The sequence below is a fragment of the Mustela lutreola genome, chromosome 9 (genome assembly GCF_030435805.1).
Source record: "Mustela lutreola isolate mMusLut2 chromosome 9, mMusLut2.pri, whole genome shotgun sequence".
NCBI lineage: Eukaryota > Metazoa > Chordata > Mammalia > Carnivora > Mustelidae > Mustela > Mustela lutreola.
In genome coordinates, this window is record NC_081298.1 from 15,541,288 (window position 1) to 15,565,770 (window position 24,483).

Below are 24,483 nucleotides of genomic sequence, written 5' to 3' on the forward strand. Positions count from 1 at the left end.
GGGCTTAGCCCCGCCTCCCCCTAAGCGTCTGGTGGATTTAGCCCCACCTTCTCCCTCGGCCCGCTGCTGATTTAGCCCCGCCTTCTACCTTTGCCAATGACAGAGGCTTTCCTGGCAGCGGTGGCCTAGGGCGGTGGGCGGGGCCACGCAATGACGCCACCCGCGCGTTTCCGGCCTGAGAAAAACGTCGCGTTTCTGAGGAGACGCCTTGTCTGGCAGTTACCACCGCGCTAGAAGCCTCCCGACCGGCCGCCTGCATCACCAGCGTCACCATGGGGGCTGTGCTGGGCGTCTTCTCCCTCGCCAGCTGGGTGGGTTCTTCGGGGTCTGGTGTCTCCGTCGGACGTGTCGTTTGGGGGAGGGCGATAGGGATCCCCAAGCCCAGACGCGATCGGGCCTTGGCCGGGAGCTTGGGGGGACGGGCCCTGGGCTGCAGAGAGTATCCCAGGTGCAGAGCAAAATCCGTGATGTCCCCTGCCCCCCCCTCCCTTCGGGATCGGGCGACTCGCCTTCCGGGTTTGGGGGGAACGTCGGAGGCCGGGCCGTCATTGTTTACAATTTCGATTGCCCCGCCCCCGCGAGGCTTCCGGCCTCTGGGTTCCTCTGGAGCTGGAACCCGGACCGCGGAATGAGAGTTCCGGGGCGCGGGCGCTCTGCTTGGTTTCCAAGTACCCTCCTAAGGTGGCGTCGTTTAATTTTGGGCGGCTTAAGTGATATTTTTATCCCGGAACATGGATTTGCCTTTGCTAGAGACTATGTGGGAGATTTGGGATTTTGACCCAGGCTTGTGTGAAGTTGTGGTGCAAAGGAAAGGCGGCCTTGTGGATTATTATTTAAAATTGGAAACCGTGGCGTGAACGTTTTGGGACTTGTCCAAGGCATTTATCTCTGGCTTCCAGTAACATGAAGCAAATAACCCCAGCATTCCTCCTCTTGAGAGCTGCTGTGAGGAGGATAAAGTGAATAAATGGGTGGAATCGCTTTGTAGATTGCAAATGCCTTACTTTAAAAAAGGAAGTTTTAGGATCTGTGGAAGAGAGTATGGTGAGTTCCCTCATGTAGTTTCTCCTGAGGAGCACGATTCTTTAAAATCACTTCTTGTCTCATAACTTTCCAACGGTTTAATTGACCAAGGACTCAGTCTTCGCTCATTGCACTACCATTTCTTAGGGACAAAGTACAAAGTGTATTTTCCATTCTTTAAGGTTGTTGATCCTAAGTCAAAAGGGTATTTGGTCATTGACAGGTTCCTTGAGAGCAGTGGCTTTCCAATTTTTTGGCCTTGACCCAAAGTAAGAAATATATTTTACATAGCTGATTTAATATGCCCATTTATACACAGGTTTCATGAAATAATTTTTATTTTTATCATCTGCTGTACAATTTTTCTGTCACATTAGAACAAATCCAGGTAAGTTGAATTTTACAGTCCAGCAGTAGGTCAAACTGTTTGCAAAGTAGATTTAGGAAAAAATACACAGTTAAGAAGGTAATTAAGGAGTGAATTTGTAATTTGAGACAAAGTGGTCTGTCTTACTGTGATAACCTGAAACACATTTTGTCTTTGATAACGCTAATATTTATATTCATGCCATCAAAGCATTTCTATCTGTAAATTGCTTTTCTATATTTTTAATCCCCTTTATTCAACAGGAATAGCAAGGGGGGCAGTGTACCAGAGAATGGAATGAGTGAGGGGAGGAAAAATAGGAAATGAAGTCAGAAAGGTAGCAGGGAGCCAAATCATGTAGGCTCACAAATCATATTTGTATTGGCCTTTACTCTTTTCTTTTTTTTTAAAGACTTTATTTATTTATTTGACAGAGAGATCACAAGTAGGCAGAGAGGCAGGCGGGTGGGGTGGGGGGGGGGGAGCTGGCTCCCTGCTGAGCAGAGAGCCTGATACGGGGCTCCATCCTAGAACCCGGGACCATGACCCGAGCCTAAGGCAAAGGCTTTAACCCACTAAGCCACCCAGGCGCCCCTTGGCCTTTACTCTTAACAGATATGGGGATCCATTATAGAAAAGAAGAGTGATGTGATCTGGCCAATGTTTTAACAAGGTGGTTGTTGGAGAACAGACTATAGAAAAGAAAGGGTAAAGCACTGGAGAGGAGAAAAAACTTTGCCCGAATCCTCTGTTGGGATAGTGGCCTGTGAATTAAAGTGATAATCTTAGCGAGAGAAAAAAGAGCTATATGTACGTGTGCTACACACATACTGGCAAGATGTTATTTATCACTCAGTGATGAATAACGCAAAGGGATGGTAGAAAATAGGGCTTGTTATACACCTTACTTACTAAGGAAAAAGGAAGAAAAGGCTTCTAGTTAGAACAAAGAGGAGATAAGTAAGTTGGGGATAATACTTGTTTATGTAGTTGCAGAGGTCTTTTTCTTCTTTATGGCCATAAAACTCCCTTGGAGAGAGAATTGATGCCATCCTCATATCTCAGAAGTTTCAGCTTTTAGTCACATGAGGAAACCTCCAAGATTTTTTTCCCCTGTATCTGTTGAATCTCAAATGTCTTCACCTTAAAACAATCTTTATACTACCTCTGCATGTGTGGCTACGGGAGACAGGAGCCATTGCATTTAATCCAGCTTGAAAGATGATAGCTAAGGGTGCTAAGAAAGTGGTCACATTCTGGAGATACTCATTTTTTATTATTTATTTATATTATTCTTAACTATTATTTATTATCTTAAAAATTATGTAGGCTCCATACCGGACTTGGGGCTTGAACTCACGCCCCCGAGATTAAGAGTTGTATGTGCGTGCTACCGACTGAGCTAGCTATGTTCCCCAGATTCTGGATATATTTTGAGGATAAGCTGTTGTGCTGACAGTTTAGATGAGAGTTTTGGAAAAAGAGAAAAAACATCAAGGGTGACAAGGTTTTTGGCCTGAGTAACAGAAAGAATAATAGAGTTGTTACTTACTGAGATAGGGAAGTGACATAACATACAGTAGGACAGCTCTGGTCCACAGATGAAGTAGCTCCTGCAAAGGCTCAAGAAATAAAACAGTAGGTGGTCTCTCCAAAAGGCACTTATATTTTCATGATACTTACAAATAAATGGGTGTATTTATTTGCTAGGGCTAGATTTAAAAAAAAAAAAAGCCACAAATTGGGTGGTGGCTCAAGCAACAGAAGTGTGTTGTCTCTCTGTTTCTGGAGGCTGGAAGTCCAAGATTCAGATGCCAGCAGGGTGACACCCTCATCCTCAGCGTGATGAGGCAGAATCTATTCATGCTTCTTCCCCAGTTCCTGGTGGTTTGATACTCCTTGGCTTGCAGATCTCTGCCTTTGTCCTCACTTGGTGTTCTCCCTGTGCTGCATGTCTATACCCCAATTTCTCCTTTTTATGACACCAGTCATATTTAATTAGGTGCCTACTCTTCTCCGGTATAACATCATTTTAGCTAATTACATCTGCAATGACTCTATTTCCAAATAAGGTCACACTCTAGGGTACTTGAGATCAGGACTTAAACATATGAATTTGTGTGTGGGGAGGTGGGGAGATTACACACACAGTTCAACCCATAACAAACAGTAGGCAGTTATTGTGAGATTATTTGATAGGTCAGAAAATAAATAGAGTTAAGAGTATGAGAATGCAGACAAAATAAATGTAAAGCAATTAGTGTTATTGCTTTTTTTTTTTTTTAAGATTTTATTTATTTATCTGACACAGAGAGAGAGATCACAAGTAGGCAGAGAGGCAGGCAGAAAGAGAGGGGAAGCGGGCTCCCCACCAAGCAGACAGCCTGATGCGGGGCTTAGTCCCAGGACCCTGAGATCATGACCTGAGCTGAAGGCAGAGGCTTAACCCACTGAGCCACCCAGGCGCCCCAGTGTCACTGTTTTTGACTCTAAAACTTGTTTCTGTCTGCAGCCAGCTATAGACCTCTATTATGGACTTTTGGTCCAGATTGTAGTTTAGAATTGAAAACTGAAAATGGATGATCAATTTCTGATGGCTCTTGAGGTTACAGATGTTAATGGCTACCATGATATATTGAGCCCCTTCTGTGCCAGGCATCATGCCAGCTGTTGTCTGTTCCTGACATTAGCTCATTCTTTGTATAGTAACTGTTCAGGTAGGTGGTGTTATGCCCATTTTTACAGATGAGCAGACTGGGCTCTGAAGCTAAAATGACCTTAGCATCTTGTTCCAAATCACACAGAACCATGATGAAGTTCCCCAAGGTACCATCTATAAAAGGTAGGGACTGGGACCGTACTGTGAGACCAGCATCCCCCATTATTTACATCTGCTTCTGCTGATGATTCTGACTTCACCTGCCTTTGTAATGTGACTTAATGTCATCTTTAAAAGCAATTTGAGCGCTTTCCTAATTAAGCCTACATAAAAGAACTCAAGATTATGCCGTTATCTGAAATGCTCGCCAGATATCCAGGTTATTTTTCTTTTTTCAGTTGAGGTAAAATTAACCATTTTTAAGTGTATAATTCAATGACATTTAGGACATTCACAGTGTTACATTGTTGTTGATGTCATCACATCTGTGTAGTTCCAGAACATTTTCATCACCCCAGAGAGAAGCCTGATTCCCATTAAGCAGTCACTCTCCATCTCATGTCCCTTCTCCTCCAACCTTTGGAAGCTACTAATGCTTTCTGCCTCTGAATTTATTTATTCTGAAGCTACTAATGCTTTCTGCCTCTGAATTTACTTATTCTGGGTATTTCATATAAGTGAAATACAACATGTGATCTTTGGGTCTGGTTTCTTTCACTTAGCATGTTGTTTTCTAGGTTGACCAATGTTGTACCAGGTATTAGTACTTCATTCATTTTCATGGCCGAGTAATATTCCAGTATATGGCTATATCACATTTTGTGTATCCGTTTGTCACTTGGTGGGCATTTGGGTTATTTCTGCCTTCTGGCAACTATAAATAGTGCTGCGCTGAACATTCATGTATGAGCTTTTGTTTGAGTACCTATTTCAGTTCTTTTGGGTGTGTGTTTAGGAGAGGAGTTGCTGGGTCCAATGGTGGATTCTGTGTTTAAATTTTTTGAGGAATCTCCAGATTACTTTTAAATTGAGCTAAATGGCTCTTGTTATCATTATATATAAGGATTTCCATGTAGTGTTACTTGGTGCTATAATACCAGATTTGGTAACTAGGATTACTTAAATAGTAAGTGGAGGTAGATTTTTATGTTGTTTTTAAATAAAATATGCTCTCTGTATAAGTAACATTTATCGGGCTCCTCATATGTTTTAGGCACTGTTCCGTACTGCAGTGTCTGAGGGAGGAAGATTCTGTTATTCAGTCTATTTTGCAGATGGAGAAATTAGCTTAGCTTATGTAACTTGCTGAGTTAGAATGACAGAAATAATATTGACTCCCAAACCCATCCTTCTTTTTTTTTTTTTAAAGTAGGTTCCATACCCACTGTGGGACTTGAACTCATGACTGTGAGATCAAGACCTGAGCCAGGATCAAGAGTAAGACACTCGATTGACTGAGCTACCCAAGCGCCCCCAGCACCCAAGCTTTTAGCCACTTCCTCCCAGCCATAACTCTCTCATTTAAAGCCATCAAAGCCTGGTTTGCCTCATCTTCTACTCTGTGACCCTTATGACATGAAGGAGTCCCCTGAAAGAGGTCTCAAATGGCTGTGGTGTGCTTATTACAGGTTCCCTGCCTTTGCAGCGGTGCATCATGTCTGCTGTGTAGCTGCTGCCCCAATAGTAAGAATTCCACAGTGACTCGCCTCATCTATGCTTTCATTCTCTTCCTGGGCGCTGCTGTATCCTGTATCATGCTGACAGAAGGGATGGAATCACAGCTGAAGAAGGTAAGTAGAAGTAACAGTAGACTTAATGTACTGGTTATTTGTATTATTTTTCTAATTTGCACAATTTTAGTTGTGATTGACATTCTTACTTCTTTACGGTTGTAAATCTCAATCAAGTTCGTTGAAATTGTTGGGTTTTGACATTACTTTGGGGGTATGGTCAAGACATAGAATATGAAAGTTTTAGTTGTTTTCCAAAAATGAGGGTACTCAGAAAGAACATGTTCAGGTTCTACTTTAACAACTAAGAGAAAGATTTTCAAAGAATGGCAGGAAAATATTATCTTCCCATGTATGTTTCAGATTTAAACATTTGACCTAGATTAAACCTACACCTGTGGAAGGAATCAGTTGTAGCATGAAAATTCATGGCAGAATGGGAGATAAACCACGTCAGTAAGAAAAGCAAAGACGAGAACACTTCATTTTTATTTGCAAAATGCAAATTGTTTATACTTTTTGGTGACAAGATTATAAGCGAATTGGAAGGCAATGAGAAAAGTCCCTCAGGACAGTCTTGCACTTGTTGAAGTAGTCAGTTGTATAAATTCAGGCTTTCTTACGATGGGATATAATCTTTATTTAAATGTGAATATTCCCATAACACTGAAATTGCTTTTTCCAGATACCTGGATTCTGTGAAGGGGGATTTAAAATCAATGTAGCTGATAGAAAAGTGGATAAAGATTGTGATGTTCTGGTCGGTTATAAAGCTGTGTATCGGATCAACTTTGCCTTGGCCATCTTTTTCTTTGTCTTCTCTCTGCTCATGTTAAAAGTAAAAACAAGTAAAGATCCCAGAGCAGCTGTACACAATGGGTATGTACATTGATTTTATTATTTACTTGTTAGATTATGGTAGATCCTCCCCTTGAGCCATCCTGATGGAATGTTGCCATCCTGATGGAAGCAGTAGAGTATTTGAATCAGTGCCTCACATACATTTCTGACCCATTGTACATGGGAAGTTGTTTGAGTGTCATTTTCAGTTGGGAGTTCTGTAGCACAGAGGGGCTGAAGGGGAAAAGGAGAGTCTTGTCCTTTTTTTTTAATTTAATTTTTATTTATTTATTTATTTATTTTTAAAGATTTTATTTATTTATTTGACAGAGAAATCACAAGTAGGCAGAGAGGCAGGCAGAGAGGGGGTGGAAGCAGGTTCCCTGCTGAGCAGGGTTCGATCCCAGGACCCTGGGATCATGACCTGAGCAGAAGGCAGAGGCTTAACCCACTGACCACCCAGGTGCCCTTGTCCTTTTTTTTAATACCTTTGTTTCAAGTTCCTAGATCTTTATCAGACACCTGTGAAACAGTTCAAGGATTGTGCTAGGCACTGCATACACACAAACATGTATACTTTTTATTGTTAAAAGATAAAAATGTATCTGATTTATTAAACAGTGTACAGAAAGATAAACTAGATATGTTTGGGCCATGGATTTACAAATCTTTTGTTTCCCATTCCTGACTGCCCCCAGTTCCCCTTTGACACATAATTCTTACTTGAACACTGAAGGAAGTTTTGTACACTTTATATGTATTATAATCCTCTTTTTATAGATGAAGTAGCTAAATTTCAGAAAGGTCAAATAAAATGCCTGAGATCTCTGAGCCAGTGAAACTTGGAGTTGGGATTGAAACCCAGGTTTGTCCAGCTCTAAAACCTGATTCTTTCCATTCTGCCATACAAGGCAGTCTTTAAAGGTCATGGACTGAAAGGGGCACCTGGGTGGCTCAGTGGGTTAAAGCCTCTGCCTTCAGCTCAGGTCATGATCCCAAGTTCCTGGGATCAAGCTCCGCATGGGGCTGGGGTGGGGGGCTTTGCTCAGTGGGGAGCCTGCTTCCTCCACTCTCTCTGCCTGCCTCTCTGACTGCTTGTGATCTCTCTGTCAAATAAATAAATTAAAATCTTAAAAAAAAAAAAAAAAAAGACATTTGGGAAGGTATGTGCTATGGTGAGTGCTGTGAAGTATATAAACCTGGTGATTCACAGACCTGTACCCCTGAGGCTAATAATACTATGTTGATTTAAAAAAAAAAAAAATCATGGACTGAAAGCCAGGTTTGGTCCTAGCTTCGCCAGTGATGAACTGTGTGATTGTGGGCACAAGGTACTTTGTCCTATGTTGAGAAAGAAGGATTAGGTGATAACTTTTCCCTAAATCCAAGGGTTAATTGCTGTATATGTAGCTAACATTGTTTGTTTAGAATACTCCAGAATTGGGGCGCCTGGGTGGCTCAGTGGGTTAAAGCCTCTGCCTTTGGCTCAGGTCATGATCTCAGGGTCCTGGGATCGAGCCCCGCATCGGGCTCTCTGCTGAGCGGGGAGCCTGCTTCTCCCTCTCTCTCTGCCTGCCTCTCTGCCTACTTGTGATCTCTCTCTGTCAAATAAATAAATAAAATCTTTATTAAAAAAAAATACTCCAGAATTGTAGAAAAATTCTTGTCCCTAAATGTAGGGAAATTCCTAAGTTATATGTTTTTCTCTTATGTCTATGAATTTTGTGTTCTTTGGGCTAATATTTGTCCTTGAATTGTATGAAAGATTGAGTGGGGCAATTTCATGTCAAATGAAGAAATAAGCCCAGACAGTCATGTTGGAATGCTACTGAGTCCCTATTTTTGCATTTCGGAAATTAACTTTTCTCAGTATAAGGGCAAAAATTAACACTTAATAAATGTACTTTTATATTTTAATAGGTTTTGGTTCTTCAAAATTGCTGCCATTGTTGGTATCATGGTTGGCTCTTTCTACATCCCTGGGGGCCATTTCACCACAGGTATGGCTCACTACTAAGAGAGCTAATTATATATACACAGTCTACAAATGATGGAGTTGAAGCTACATTTTCTTTACTGGTTTTGCAGAACTGGCAATTAAATGAGGTGGTGTTCAATTATACGACTTCATACTAATATTAAGGGAGTAATTACTTGATTAAACCCAGGAGGCATTCAGCCCATTGTTTCTTAGCTGTTTTGGAACCATAAGTTGCCAATATTTTAATAGTTTACCTCCTCACATGGCAGTACTAAGTTAATCCAAGAGCTTGTCAACATGGGGACCTGTAACTCATATGTGTTCTACTATCCCTGTCTTAATACACTTTTTTTAACCATAATATCAAGTGACATCTGTGGATTTCCACTGTGATTTTTTATTCCCTTGTGGAGGGAAGGGCTTATTGTACCATTTGGAATGTCAGCTCCCAGGCTACCTTGGGCACAAGGTAAACAAGCTTTAAAAGGTCTGAAGCCCAATTAGACTTCTCAGAGAATGCCTTTGAATTTGGAATAATGTTGCTGTACTGCTGGAGACAAAATATGTCTTGACCACCTCTCTCTTAATTGAATGGAAATTGTTTTAAAATTGAGTAATAACATCTGAAATGTTACTCCTATGGTAAGAATAACGTCTTTCTTTTGGGTTCTAGCTTGGTTCATTGTGGGCATGGCCGGGGCCTTTTTGTTCATCCTCATCCAGCTAGTGCTGCTGGTCGACTTCGCTCACTCTTGCAATGAGTCATGGGTAAATCGAATGGAAGAAGGAAATCCAAGGTGCTGGTATGCTGGTAGGTATCTGAACTCACCTGTAAAAGCCATACTGCATTATGCTATCTTAAGCAGGATGTACAGTAAACACCTCCATTGATTTAAGTGTGTAAACTTCCAAATTAGAGCTGACTTTCTTAAAAACTAGTCTCCCAGTTGAGTCAATTCTGAATTATATGCATTACGGGAAGGGGGAGGCACAGATTGTAGAAATCATTGGCTTCTCTCCATTCATTTATTTTACGATTGGTAACGTAACCAAATGTGTTCAGATAAGAGAAAAATGTTGTGTTAGTGATGTGTAGTTCTGGTTTTGATTCCCTTGTTTCCACTGACAGGGAACTCAGGTGGATTATACATAACGGGACATCTGCCCACCTCCCTGAAGCAGATAGAAGTGAACAGTCCTTACTGCTTTCTTCAGAGTATGACCCACACTCCTTGTAAAAGCTTTTTGGTGGAAAAGGGGCACTTAACATTTCTAGGGTGGAAATACAGAATTTATAGCTGGTAATAATGGGGAGGGAATTTGGAATCCTCTACTACTAGGGGCGATGACCCAGCCATACCTCATTTAAAAAAAGCAATAGTTGAAATTCCTAGCCCCTGCACCCCATGCATTTTAAACGTGATAGCTCCTCTTGTGTCAAGAACTTGAAAGGCCAAAAATCACAGAAGAAAACAAATTCCCCGTTATCCAACTCTCTGGTAATTAATACTTAACTGTTAACATATTAGTCTGTATCTTTCCAGTCTTTTTTCTTGCATATGTATCTTCTATGTATAGAAAAAAGTCACTGAAAAAGATGTATACTTGTATCTTTTTTCCATTTATTTATTTATTTATTTATTTATTTGTTTGTTTGTTTGACAGAGATCACAAGTAGGTGGGGAGTGGGGGAAGCAGGCTCCCTGCCAAGCAGAAAGCCCCGGGCTGGGCTTAATCCCAGGACTCCGAGATCATGACCTGAGCTGAAGGCAGAGGCTTAACCCACTGAGCCACCCAAGCGCCCCTGAATACTTTATCTTATTAATTTTTTATATGTGTTAAACATTTGGATAGGTTATAGTTTGACTTATTTTAAAACCTCGAAGGAGCCTGTGAATGTGTGGCAGTAAATACCTAATAATATGTCTCTGAGCACATTTCTGCCTTTTCCCTTAGAATAAATTCCTAAAAGTAGAAGAGGGGAAGGGTATGGATATTTTAAAGGCTTTTAGTACACATTATCAAACTGTCCAGTTTTCTTTTTTTGTTATTTATCTGGCTTGCTTTTTAAAAAATAACTAAAGCAAAAAAAAAAAAAATTTAAATTTAAAAAATAACAAAAGCAAAGCCAAAAAACCCCAAAAATGAATACTGTGTTCACCATAAACACAGAGGATGGAACTTAATAAAAAATAAAACATGCAGATTTCCACCCACTTGCAACCCACCTTCCTCCTCTCCAGATGTAACCATGATTATTGGATCTTTATAATTTGTGCACACATACATGTTTTTGTTATTTAGATGTAAATAGGTTCATATAATACATTTTTCCATCACTCGCTCTTCTCATGAACTATATGATGAGTATTTCAACTATATGATGAAGTATATCAACTATATGATGAGTATTTTCTAACATATCTGTGAGTACAGATACATCTTAACTCACTTAATGGTATACAGTTCCATGGGGTTCCATGGTGTGGTATACCGTAAGTTATTTAACCATTGCCCTATTTTGTTGGTCACTTCAGTTATGTATAATGACTACTTATTTTAGCATGAGATTTAAGAAATTGTTTTATTTTGTGACACGTTGGAAATCCTGAAACACCTCCCCATTTCTGACTCATAAAAATTTATTGTTTTAATCTGTTTATTTCCTTTTTTATAATTCACTTGAATCCCTCAACTTTAGAAGAATTTAATAATGAGTTGCAGATTTGTCCTCCTTTGGAAGTAACTAAAAAGTAGAGAAGTCCTTGCATATTCATATGGAAAAACATTAAGAACTGTACTAGTACTTTGACATACAATACCATTTTATACCAACATCATATTCATCATTTAATTTTAAATATGCAACTGTGGAGGTTATAAGTAGAAACTGGTTTTCTTACAATTGTGCCTTGAATTAAGTACATGTTAATCAAGCTCATCATTGCTACAGTTGGTCTGAGTATACTCTTACTCTTCCATGTTTTCTAATCTTCAGAGTTACATAGCTGATTGTTGCCTATCCATGTGAACAGAAAGGAATATTATTTTTGAAAATAGCAAATACGCCACTCTCCCACAGTGAAGTGGTCTCATCGGGACAGGAAGTGGGCTTACGTAGCCCATGGCTGCAGAAGACAAATGACATAAAAGATGCCTGTCTGTTGTTTTCTGCCGACACCATCCCTGGCGTTTAGCTTGCTGGAACTGGGCCAGTTTGAGGGCCTACAAGTTTTGGAAGTTCCTAAGAAAAGTTTATAATACACATTATTTAGCTGAATTTACTCTAGCTTGTTTTTCAACCCATGGAATCAAGGTAGATAATCCAGAAAGTGAATCCACTTGCTTGAATTGAACACCAGGCCACCTCTAGTGTGGTCTGAGATGTCATCCTTGGGTCTTCTGTAATTTCCCTGTAAAATGTTGACCACCATAACAGTAAAATAATGTCTCTGTTTTTATATGGGGTAGAAGAAAATTGGTCTTCATTTGAAAAGCTTGTTCCAGTTGTGAGCATTGCTGTGGGTTTCCCTCCTTCCAGCTTTGCTGTCTGTCACCAGCATCTGCTACATTCTGTCTGTCGTCTTTGCCGGCTTACTCTACACTTACTACACCAGACCAGACGGCTGCGCAGAGAACAAGTTCTTCATCAGTATTAATTTGATCCTTTGCTTTGTGGTTTCTATTATATCCATCCATCCAAAAATTCAGGTATGGTTTTCTGCTTTATCCTCCTGTGAAAAAAATTTTTTTTTTAGTATATGTTCATTTGAGAGAGAACATAAGAGAGAGAGTACAGCAAGGGAGAGGTGCAGAAGCAGATGGAGAAAAAGACTCAGGGAGCCCGATGTGGGACTCGATCCCAGGACCCTGGGATCATGACCTGAGCTGAAGGCAGACGCTTAACCAGCTGAGCCACCCGGGCATCCTCCTGTGAAAAATTTTTAATTATTGCCAGACTTAAGCTGATATAATCTTTTATGTGAGTTTATGTTTATCTACTTAAACATTTTCCCATATTATAAGTTCTTCATAATTCTAATTTAGTAACTGTAAAATGTGCCATTGAGCACCTGTATCATGATTAAGTGAATTGTTTCCCTATGAAAAAGTGAATAATTTCCCTAGGAAAAAAAACCCTAGGTAACCTGAGAATTTTATAGCTCTTATAAAATAGTTTATGTTGGGAGAATGATTCTTACGAATCATGAGCTAAGCTGTTTTAGGGGGGTTAAATTAGAAAATCACTGCTTAAAAAAAAAAACATTGCTTTTAATATTTAAAAACAAAACTCATGCATGTGAGTTTCATCATTTAAACACCATACTTTAAAAAATTTATGGAGGTTTTTTTTAAAAGATTTTACTTATTTGAGAGGCACCTGGGTTGCTCAGTGGGTTAAAGCCTCTGCCTTTGGCTCAGATCATGATCCCAGTGTCCTGGGATCGAGCCCCGCATTGGGCTCTCTGCTCAGCGGGGACCCTGCTTCCCCCTCTCTCTCTGTCTGCCTCTCTGCCTACTTGTGATCTCTGTCTGTCAAATAAATAAATAAAATCTTAAAAAAAAAAAAAGATTTATTTGAGAGAGAGTGCAAGTGGGCATGAGCTGGGGGAGTGACAGAGAGAAAGGGAGAAGCAGACTCCCCGCTGAGTGGGGATCCTGATGTGGGGCTTGATCCCAGGACCCTGGGATCATGACCTGAGCCAAAGGCAGATGCTTAACGACTGAGCCACCCAGGTGCCCCAATTCATGAAGTTTTAGATGAGAAATATGAAAAGAATATAGAACACCTCTCCTTTCAAAAATGAGAAAACTGAAGTTCCAGAGAGATGATCGTCACTCAGCTGGTAAGCACTGCTGTGGAGCTTTGCTTCTATAACTAGTAGGGACGAGAGAATCAGCCTCTGCAGGATACACGGGAATTCCAGGGCTGTCAAATGCCTCAAGAACCACTAGTACACAGTTGTCTTTCTTGGTTCTTTTTCAGGTAAACTCACATTGAAAGATTACTTACCCTTTTTCAAATGTCAAGTAGAATCAGAAGGTTCTCAGTTGTTAATATCTCAGAGCAGGGTGGGGGGTGTTGGGGAGAGGCCAGGGATGTCCGCTGGGTTTTAGAAAGTCAGCCTTGGGGCGCCTGAGTGGCTCAGTGGGTTAAAGCCTGTGCCTTTGGCTCAGGTCGTGGTCCCAGGGTGTTGGGATTGAGCCCCACATCGGGCTTTCGACTCAGCGGGGAGCCTGCTTCCCTTCCTCTCTCTCTGCCTGCCTCTGCCTACTTGTGATCTCTGTCTGTCAAATAAATAAAATCTTTAAAAAAAAAAAAAGAAAGAAAGAAAGAAAAGAAAAAGTCAGCCTTGCAGTTCCCATGGCATTGCTTTCTTTTTGATTCCACAGGAACACAGGCCTCAGTCTGGTCTCCTGCAGTCCTCTGTCATCACCCTCTACACCATGTACCTCACCTGGTCAGCCATGACCAATGAACCCGGTAAGGGAATGTCAGTAGTACATGCACTTGATAGAGAGAAAGCAGGAAGTCACTCTTCCGGCAGGTGCAAACACTGGAGGTAGAACAAAGGGCAAATAGAACACACAAAGGGCTTTGCTTAAATGTACCGTGCTCACCATGTGGTGCAGATACTCGCGTTTCAAGTTTTATTCTCCATGTCTGTCCGTAGCTCTTCATAGCTGACAGCCTAAAGGGCCGCAGTCTTTATACAGACCAGGCTTTTCCTGGGACTAAGTCAAACTAGTTAAGAATTGGACAAGGCAACATTGTTTTGGCCCTTTGTGGCATTGTTATAATTGAATTTCACTTTGGTGTTACAGGCTCTAGAGGAAATGGCTGAAAGAAGTTTCCTTTTATAATTATTGCATTGTGTCTCACTCAGTAGGGTATTCTACAGACTTGTTTTAAAGGAAAACGGTTATTCCAGACCCTCCAAGGATGACTCACTTACTGTTATTATACTCTCTATTTAACTGTAAAAACAAAACTAGGGAAAATTTCCCTGTGGATAAAGCCTTTGTACAAATACAGACCCCAAAAGATTTGCCAGTTCAACTTCAAGATCAGTAAAATCAGGATTAACATTTATGAATTTGGCAAGTACTTTGTTGTCGGGTCTTTTCTTTTTTCCTTAAACTATGTTACTGATTGCCACACAAATACGTAACTAGTTGCTAAGTTTCCAGGTTCTTCTAAGTATGGCATCCGCATGTTTTACATCATGACTGAAGGATGTGTGAACCCTTCCCTCACATCCTTTCTCAGAACAAGAGGAGTTCTAACTAAGGACAGTAAAAAAATATCCCACTTTCAGATCGCTCCTGCAACCCTGGCCTGTGGAGCATCGTCACGCACATGACAGCGCCAACCTTGGCTCCTGGGAATTCAACTGCTGTGGTCCCTACCCCTGCTCCACCCGCAAAGAATGGGCATTTTTTAGATGCAGAGACGTTCATTGGGCTGACAGGCTTTGTTCTCTGTCTTTTGTATTCTAGGTAAGTTAAAAAGTACTTGGGACAAGATTCTCATGAAGGTTAATCGTAGAGCAAAGAAGCTATTTTGCTTTCAGAAAGCAGTGTGAGGGATTGAGAAAAAGAACTTAACTCCTTTTTATTTTTTATTTATTTATTTTTAATTATTTATTTGACAGATCACAAGTAGGCAGAGACGCAGGCGGGGGGTAGTGGGGAGCAGGCTTCCCGTTGAGCAGAGAGCCCGATGCGGGACTCGATCCCAGGACCCCGAGATCATAACCTGAGCCGAAGGCAGAGGCTTTAACCCACTGAACCACCCAGGCGCGCCTTAACTCCTTTTTAATGAAAGCCCCCGACGTATTTCATGTCCCAAGTCATACATATTTCTTAAAGCCTAATAAATGTTCTCATCAAATACTTCCTTCCAAACTGACATAGAGATACCATCTCCCCTGGATAGGATAAAGTCTTCACCTGACCCCACATTGGCTAGAGTAGTGACTCTGAAAATTGGTTGGTTTCTCTTTTTTTTAAGAAGGTCTTAATTTCCTGATCATTGTAAAAAATACTTAGAAAACTACAGAATTCTATACATCTAACTTTAAAATCTCTAGTTAATCCAGGGCCTCAGATAGAACCTGTGTTAGCACTTTTCATTCACCCTCTTACCCATTTTTAATTGATATTTTCTATATAATGGCACATATTCCTTGAATAATTTAAAAATATGAGATAAAAATGAACAAGGGTGAGTGTATATAAATTAATAATATAAGTGAGATAAGTCTGAAATGGGAATTGAAAGTAGCCTCCTTCCAAATTTACCTCTTCCATGGCTAAGCATTTTGGTACATATTATTTGCTACTTTTTTTCCTTCGCTTACACTTAACTACCTTATTTATCAATTTGTATTTGTATAATTATACATAATTTTATTTACAATTATATATGTAATTTTATTTATATCACTTTATATAAATAATTTTTAAAAATAGGAACGTACTATACATATATACAGTATTCTCAAATATGGATTTGTCGTAATTTGGACAGTTTTCCACAGTATGTGTAGATTTATCTTTTTTTTAATGAGTGTTTAAAAGAAAGGTTGGCAAACTGTAGGCCTTGTAAATAGAGTTGTATTGCAATACAGCTATGCTTATGTGTTTTTATATTGTCTGTGACTTTGTTTGTTTTGCCTTTGGCCTAATGTGCTTTGTTTTGTTTTTGAGATACAGTTTCCATACTATAAAATCACCCTTTTAAGGTGTACAGTTCAGTAGTAGTTTAGTCTGTTCACAGGATCGAGCAACCACCACCACAGTCCATTTTAGAAGATTTTATTTTGCCAAAAAGAAACCTCATGTCTCCTTAGCAGTCACTTCCCTATGCCTTCCCACTCCAGCCACTGGCAGAAACTTGTCTCTCTAAACTTGTCTCTTGCTTATTCGAATGTTTCATATATGTGGAATTGTAAAACATATGGTCTCTTGTGGCTGGCTTCTTTCATTTAGTATGTTTTCAGGGATCATACATGTTATATCAGTACTTAATTCCTTTTCATTGTTGGAAAGGATGCTCCATGGTGTGGATATATACCACATTTTGTTTATCCTTTGTCAGTGGATAGACATTTGGGTTGATTTCACTCCAGAACTGTCATGAATAATGCTGCTGTGAGTATTTGTGTACAGGTTTTTGTTTGTTTGTTTGTTTGTTTGGGTTTTTTTTAGATTTTATTTATTTATTTGAGAGAGAATGAGTGAGAGAGAGCATGAGAGGGGAGAAGGTCAGAGGGAGAAGCAGACTCCCTAAGGAGCTGGGAGCCCAATGTGGGACTCGATCCCGGAAGTCCAGGATCATGACCTGAACTGAAGGCAGTTGTTCAACCAACTGAACTACCCAGGCACCCCTGTGTACAGGTTTTTTGTGTGGATGTACATTTTCAGTTTCTTGGATCTATACCTAGTTGTAGAATTGCTAGGCTATGTGGTACCTCTTTTGAAAACTGCGAAAGTGTTTTCCAAAGTGTCTGCATCATCTTCCCGATCCACCAGCAACGTATGAGGCTGCTGGTTTCATCACCTCTTAACTGTTAGATTATAATTCTAGAGAACATGAAGTGGCATTTCATTATGGTTTTAATTTGGGTTTTCCTCATGACTGGTGATGTTGAGCATTCTTTTCTTGTGCTTTTTAGCCATTTGTATGTCTTGAAGTGATATCTATTTAAATCTTTTGCCTATTTTTAAATTGGGCTTTTTATTGTTTTGTATATGGCTTGGAGTATGGGTACAACTCCATTCCGTTGTAGTATGGATATCTAGTTGTCATAGTACCGTTGCTGAAAAGAATATTCTTGCCCCCATTGCTTTGTCTGGTATCCCTGTCAAAAATCAGTTGAACCTAAATGTAATGGTTTATTACTGGACTCCTAACTCCATGTCATTGATCTGTATAGGTATCCCATGCCAGTACCACACTGTTTTGATTACGGTGACCTTGTAGTAAGGTTTTTTTGTTTTTGTTTTTAAGTTTTTTTTTTTTTTTTTTTTTTAAGATTTTATTTATTTATTTGACAGAGATCACAAGTAGGCAGAGAGGCAGACAGAGAGAGAGAAGAAGGGAAGCAGGCTCCCCGCTGAGTAGAGAGCCCGATGCGGGGCTCGATCCCAGGACCGTGAGCCGAAGGCAGAGACTTAATCCACTGAGCCACCCAGGCACCCCTGTAGTAAGGATTGAAATCAGAAAGTATGAGGCATCGAGATTTGTTCTTTTTCAAGGTTGTTATGGTTATTCCAAGTCCCTTGCATTTCTGTGTAAATTTGGGGTTTTGCTTGTCAGTTTAATTGAGATTTGGTAAGGATTGCATTGAATCTATTCATCTTTTGGGCATTACTATCTCAACACTATTAAGGCTGGTTCATAACATGGGATGTTTCATTTGGTCTTCAGTTTCTTTCAGTAGTAATGTAGTTACTAGTGTACAAGTCTCAAACATGTCTTGTTAAATTTCTAAGTGTTGTTGTTGTTGTTGTTGTTTTTAAAGATTTTTTATTTATTTATTTGACAGACAGAGATCACAAGCAGGCAGAGAGGCAGGCAGAGAGAGAGGGGAGGAAGCAGGCTCCCTGCGGAGCAGAGAGCCCGATGCGGGGCTCGATCCCAGGACCCTGGGATCATGACCCGAGCCGAAGGCAGAGGCTTTAACCCACTGAGCCACCCAGGCGCCCCTCTAAGTGTTGTTTTTGATAGTTATAAGTGAGATTGTTTTCTTAATTTATCTTTAAGGTTTTGCATTGTTACCGTATAGACGTGGAATTTTTGTATATTGATCTTGTATTCTGGAAGATCATTTATTCTAATAGTATATATATTCCCTAAGATTTTCCATGTATAAGGTCTGGTTATTTGCCAATAGAGATCATTTTACTTCTTTCCCAATCTGGATGTCTTTTTTTCTTTTCCTTGCCTAATTGCTCTGCTTTGAACCTCTAGTACAATATTGAGTAGAAATGGTGACAGTGGGCTATTTGTCTTATTCTTGATCTCAGGGGGAAAGCTTTTAGTCTTTCACTATTTTTAAAAAATATTTTATTTATTTATTTGACAGAGAGAGAGATCACAAGTAGGCAGAGAGGCAGGCAGAGAGAGAGAAGAGAAAGCAGGCTCCCCGCTGAGCAGAGAGCCCAGTGTGGGGGCTCGATCCCAGGACCCTGGGATCATGACCTGAGCTGAAGGCAAAGGCTTTAACCCGCTGAGCCACCCAGGCACCCTAGTCTTTCACTATTAAATGTGATGTCACCTGTGGGTTTTTCATAGATGCCCTTTATCAGTTTGAAGAGGTTCTTGTCTTTTCCTAGGTTGAGTGTTTTTATCAGGAAAAGGTATTAAATTTTGGTCAGGTGATTTTTCTGTGTCTGTTGAGATGATTATGTGGTTCTTTAGTTGTACGTACTTTCTTTATTCAGTCATTTTAACCTGCAGTGAGCATCTGCTATGTGCTAGAAATGCATAGATGACTACGGTCATTGTTGAGTTCTAGGACTAGCAAGAAAGACAGGAATGCTAAGTATGGCAGAGGGGAGCAGAAGGAGCTGTGGGACTTTAACCCAGTGTAGTGATGACTCGATGCCAGGAAGGCTTTCTAGAAGACATAGCACATAGAGAATTGAAGAAAGAGGCTCGCTGGGAGAAGGCTGGTGGCTGGTCCATTCCAAGCATGGAGGAGACTTGTGAAGTCACGGAAGCAGACATGGAGAGCACAATGAAACTCCTAAGCAGTTAGCCATTAAATGGTAACCGACGAGAGTGCTCTCTGTCTTGTGATGACAGGCAGCAGTTGAGAACTTTAAGCAGAGCCCTTCAGGAGGCCTTCAGTCCCCACATAGGGGCAGTTCAGAAACAACCTGCATGTATATAGGCCAATGGCAGCGATTCATCTCATGGCCCCTTGTTGATCTGTCTTCTCTCGGATCACTTTCCAGCATCCGTACTTCCAACAACAGCCAAGTAAGTAAGCTGACTTTGTCAGGAAGTGACAGCGTGATCCTCCGTGATACAGCTGCCAGTGGCGGCAGCGATGAAGAAGAGGGACAGCCTCGGCGGGTTGTGGACAACGAGAAGGAAGGAGTGCAGTACAGCTACTTCTTGTTCCACTTCATGCTCTGCCTGGCTTCCTTGTACATCATGATGACCCTGACCAGCTGGTACAGGTAGGAGGCACAGACAAACCAGGTGGAAGACCACTTGACACCCCACCCACCTTGGGCTGCCTGTAAAATCTACCTCCATTGCTTGACCTCAGAATCCCCTTCATTTACCCGTATAGTGAAGTTGTGTTCAGTGTGGACTCTTTTCTGAAGTACTTTTGACTTTCTCTCCTTTTGGATTTAAAATCCAGTTGGAATTCATGTTATTTATTTATTTGCCAGAGGAGAGGGAGAACAAGCAGGGGAAGCAGGCACCCCGCTGAGCAAGGAGCCCAGTGCGGGACTTGACCCCAAGACCCTGGGATCATGACCTGAAGACAGATGCTTAACTGACTGAGCCACCCAGGGGTCCCTAGTTGAAATTCTTAGAGTACGAATCATGAGAATTCTTCTAGACTTGAGTTACTTACAAGAGAAAATCATAACATAAAGCAGTCTGACCCATTTTTGTTCACGAATTTTCCCTTGTGTCTAGAGATGGCCATATGGAGTATTCTGGTCACAATAATGATGTGATAAGGAAAGTTTCAGGGACATCATTTCAATCAAGACTTTTGCCAATACCTAGAACAGCTAGGTATTCCTGAAGAGCTATGCTCAGCAAAGAGTTCTTTGTGCTGATAAGATAAAAGCTTTTTGAGAGGCAGAATCCCCTGCACATGTAAACTAATAATAGCAGCTTTCATAAGTTTCTTCTAGAACCTTACTGCATTACAGTGTTAGCCAACTTTCTTTGCTTTCGCTGGGGGGTGCTACTGGATGCTGCCAACAGGCTCTTACCTGACCATTGTCTGTTTTCTTAGCCCTGATGCAGAGTTCCAGAGCATGACCAGCAAGTGGCCAGCTGTGTGGGTCAAGATCAGCTCCAGCTGGGTCTGCCTTCTCCTCTATGTCTGGACCCTTGTGGCTCCACTCGTCCTCACCAATCGTGACTTCAGCTGAACCTCTGAGAATTCATAAAGGTCTGCTTTGCTGAAAGCCCTTACCTATTTTACTTTTGCTTCAACTAAAATATTAAGTGAATACTTTGCAAATTTGACTGTATCCAAGTTTATATCAGAGAGCAAGATTAAGTAATGCTTGACGCAGGATCTGAACTTTTCATTTATATGTATATTATGTTTATTTGTAAGGATATAGCGCAAAGGGAACATTTTGCGTTTTAAAATGAACTACAGCTGTGCTGTGAAGAGACTTCTTTATTAAGATCTGTAGGATCCTACAACTTTGATTTAAAATGTAAGAGAAATGTTGGGTATTTGAGGCCTATCGTTAATATATTTCTATTGCAGGCTCCTTTAAAAGCAAACAAAACAAAACAAAAAACACCCCCCACCATTTCCATGACAGGTTTCCTCTGTGAAAGTCTTAACTTGTGTGATGCAAGCAAGCAGTGTGTTCAGTCCTTCATCCCCCATGAAGTGTAGCATCGGAGTATGGGGTGGGGGGCAGGGGCGGGTTGCGTGCCGCTGGCTTCTTCCCCAGAAGAGCAGAGTGGCTGATCGGGCTACAGCTTCTACAGCTTGAGTTGGTCCTTCCGGTGTTTGACACTACAGCAGCGATGCCGCGCAGTCCCAGCTTTGCCAGAAGTGTCCGTCTCCATAAGCGCTTTTGTAGATTTGGCAAAAATGAAAAGTCACTTGGGAAAACAGTGCCACTTTGGTCTATGTCGTTCTCTTGTTAATGAGTATGTAAAAGCAAAATGCATGTGAATTTATTATATTTGCACTATAAAGGTATTTGATTAAAACAGAGAATTAAGCTTTTAAGACCCTTTCTTTTACAGCTTTTATGAGTTAGTAGCCATTCTATGATTTTTAGACATTCATGGGCAGTCAGGTTTATTAGGGATCGAGCAGAATGTGCCTGTCTCTTCTAAAACTTGAGGTCTGGCTAGTAAGTAAAGTCTGGAACTCATCCCAAAATTGTACTCCTAATACCTTGCCTGGGGAAGACACTTGCGTATATGAAACACAAGGCAGGCACTGTCAGGAAACTTTGTCAAGAGAGGGTAGTCCACAAGGATGTCGACTAGAATAGTTCGTTCTCTGAGCACCATTTATAGAGTGTCTGCTCTGCACCCGGCGCTGTCAGGTTCGGGGCTTCAACGTTAAACACAAGATACCAGCTCTGCCACCTTGGACTTAGAGTTTAGAGGAGGGTGAAAATGAGCGGACAGGTGTACAGCCCGGTGTGGTGAGTGCTGGGATTGGGGAATTGCAGAGAACTTAAAGGAGGGTTGCCTGGGGTCGGGCTGGGGAAGTTGTCCTGGTAGGCTTCCTGGAAAAAGTGGAATTGGAGGCCGGGAATTATTAGGAGTTTTCCGAGAGAGAAGTGGGGCAGAGGGCTGGCATTGCTACAGGGTAGACAGAGCTTCACGTTAAAGGAAGGGGATGCAGACTTGTTCAGGAAAGCTGGGATAGGGAGAAGAGGGCAGGACCGGGTCATGAAGGGCTTCGCAAACCACAGCGAAGAGTTTGAACCCTAGTTGAGAGCAGCAGGGAGCATATTGATGGTGACGTGAACACACGGTCTTCAGTCACTGCAGCAGACACGGAGAGAGGGCTTTGAGAGAGGAGACCAGGGCAGGCCATACCCCGCTTCAAACAGCAAAGTGGAAGTGAGGATGGGGAGAAACTGTCAGCTGAGAGCTACTTAGTAATTAAAATTTTAAAACTGGCAATTGATTAGCTGTAGAGGAGAGGCCGATTCCTGAGTGATGCTGGTTTAATCACCTGAGTTGATGGGGCTTCCGTTTATATGGTGAGAGACAGAAAGAGAAACACATTGTGCCAGAGGATGGAGTTGGTCCCTTAAGAATGGCGGAGAACATGGTCTTGGAAGTCAGACCCGGTTTGTAGCCAGCATTGCTTTTTCTGTCTGTTAACTGGTCGGCTAATATTTATTGAGTACATACTATGCTTTATGATCTTGGGCAAATGATTGTGTGACCATCTGTCTGAGCCTCAGTGTTTGCCTTGTTTGAATAAAAGCTAGTACCTAGTACATGTTATTGTTTAAAGAGTTAAGTTACTTTGCAAAGTGCTTAACTCATTTTAAACACTCTGGTGGCAGCTGCTAATCTCACTATGGGTTAAAATGACACTAGACAGTATTCAGAGGTCAGAGATGTTCAGCCACAGTCCGATGGAGGCTAGATTTGAGGTGTTCATACAGAATTAAACAGATGGGACGCAGAGGGGACAGTCTCAGTTGGGATGGAGGTGGGTGGGGTAGGGAAGCAGGGCTTGATAGGAATCATTGGAACCACCTGTTTTAAACCAGCATTATGTCAAGGTACAGAGATAAAGTTGCAAGGGAGGTGCAAGTAGGAGAGGCTTAGCCCCTTACTTTGCCAGCGTAAAGCAGATACCCCCCACTTTCCTTAATGGCAGGGTAGCCAGATTAAGGCCTTTAAAGGCCGTAAACTTCAGAAACAATGAGGGTTTTCCATCCCCTACCTTATGTAATGCAAAATAAAGCAATACTAAACTGTAAAATAAGTGTAACAAAGTCCAATAAAGTATTTTTTTCTCATGATAACTTTTGATATTAATTTGAAATAACAAAATTTCTTTAAAAATTAGGGGACAGTATCCCTGTTTGCTGGACTGTATTCTAAGTTAAGTTGGTCTGTTGCTAGGAAACCCAGGATTACTCAAGACTCAAGGGAACCATACTCAGGAGTGCTGAATTACTCACGAGTATACACAGGTAACATCAGCAGGTCGACCAAGAGAGTATCTTGACTCATCAGACCTTGTGGTGTCCTCTCATTCCAGATAAGTCATCTGGTGTTTCATCACCAGGAATGGGCCTGTCTGTCCCTCAGGATTGCAGATTGACAGCCTGGCTTTGAGGTTAGTGATATGGTCTAGGAATTCATCAGAGGCAACAGCAGTGGCTGCTACGTTTACCTGGTTGGAGCTAGCTGGGAGAAGGCTTGTAGGCCCATGTGGCCCCTGCCAGATGTTTACTCTCTGGACTGGTCTTGTAAAGTACTTGGTTGAGAAATAAAAGCTTCTCTTATCCATCAAGGATCCTGCCAAGAATGGCCATGGACCTGTTTATCGCTGCTATTGATGTTCTGGACCAAGCTGTACACCAGCACATGGTTTGTTTGGTTTTTTGTGTGTGTGGTTTTTTTTAAGATTTTTATTTATTTATTTGAGAGACAGAGATCACAAGTAGGCAGAGAGGCAGGCAGGGAGAGAGAGAGAGAGGAGGAAGCAGGCTCCCTGCAGAGCAGAGAGTCTGATGTGAGGCTCGATCCCGGGACCCTGGGATCATGACCTGAGCCGAAGGCAGAGGCTTTAACCCACTGAGCCACCCAGGCGCCCCCCAGCACATGTTTTTGTCCATTACAGGTCCTTTTCCTTTTTATGCACCCAAGTGAGAATGTTGTTACATGAGTCATGGTTCAAGCTCTACAAATTGACGATGGGCGCCAGGCTTATCAATGAGAGCTGCTGCTCCTTTCTTTTATCCTTTCTTGTTCTGTCCATCCGGTTACCTAGGAGCCCAAATCAGGCAGCCTTCCCAGTGGCATCCTAATTACTGCCGAGTGACCTGAGCTGCACGTGACCTCCTCAGGTGAAGAATAGCAACATGAGACAGTGCGTGTGCCCAGCTGTGCATAGACGCTGTCCACGCCCCAGAAGGTCGGGCAGCTTCGCCCCGTTGGACAGAT

The 24,483-nt window shown here is 41.5% G+C and overlaps 1 protein-coding gene across 1 annotated transcript; it reads left to right on the plus strand.

Annotated features, from left to right (window-relative positions):
* The first annotated feature begins 126 nt into the window (after positions 1-126).
* Positions 127-23,845, plus strand: SERINC3 (serine incorporator 3). The gene is made up of 11 exons (XM_059133076.1): positions 127-311; positions 5,678-5,839; positions 6,465-6,658; positions 8,540-8,619; positions 9,274-9,411; positions 12,142-12,311; positions 13,995-14,085; positions 14,921-15,101; positions 19,569-19,796; positions 20,597-20,755; positions 23,576-23,845. Exons 1-10 carry the CDS (start codon positions 273-275, stop codon positions 20,733-20,735), a joined length of 1,422 nt encoding a protein of 473 aa, XP_058989059.1. The 5' UTR covers positions 127-272; the 3' UTR covers positions 20,736-20,755; positions 23,576-23,845.
* Positions 23,846-24,483: the final 638 nt, after the last annotated feature.

What these genes read in the sequence shown, in the direction of transcription:
- SERINC3 (XM_059133076.1), top strand. Translation starts at nt 273, where the DNA reads ATGGGGGCTGTGCTGGGCGTCTTCTCCCTCGCCAGCTGG. An exon ending in TCCAAGGTGCTGGTATGCTG is followed by an intron (nt 9,412 to 12,141) that starts GTAGGTATCTGA and finishes CCCTCCTTCCAG; the next exon opens with CTTTGCTGTCTGTCACCAGC. An exon ending in AGCCATGACCAATGAACCCG is followed by an intron (nt 14,086 to 14,920) that starts GTAAGGGAATGT and finishes TCCCACTTTCAG; the next exon opens with ATCGCTCCTGCAACCCTGGC.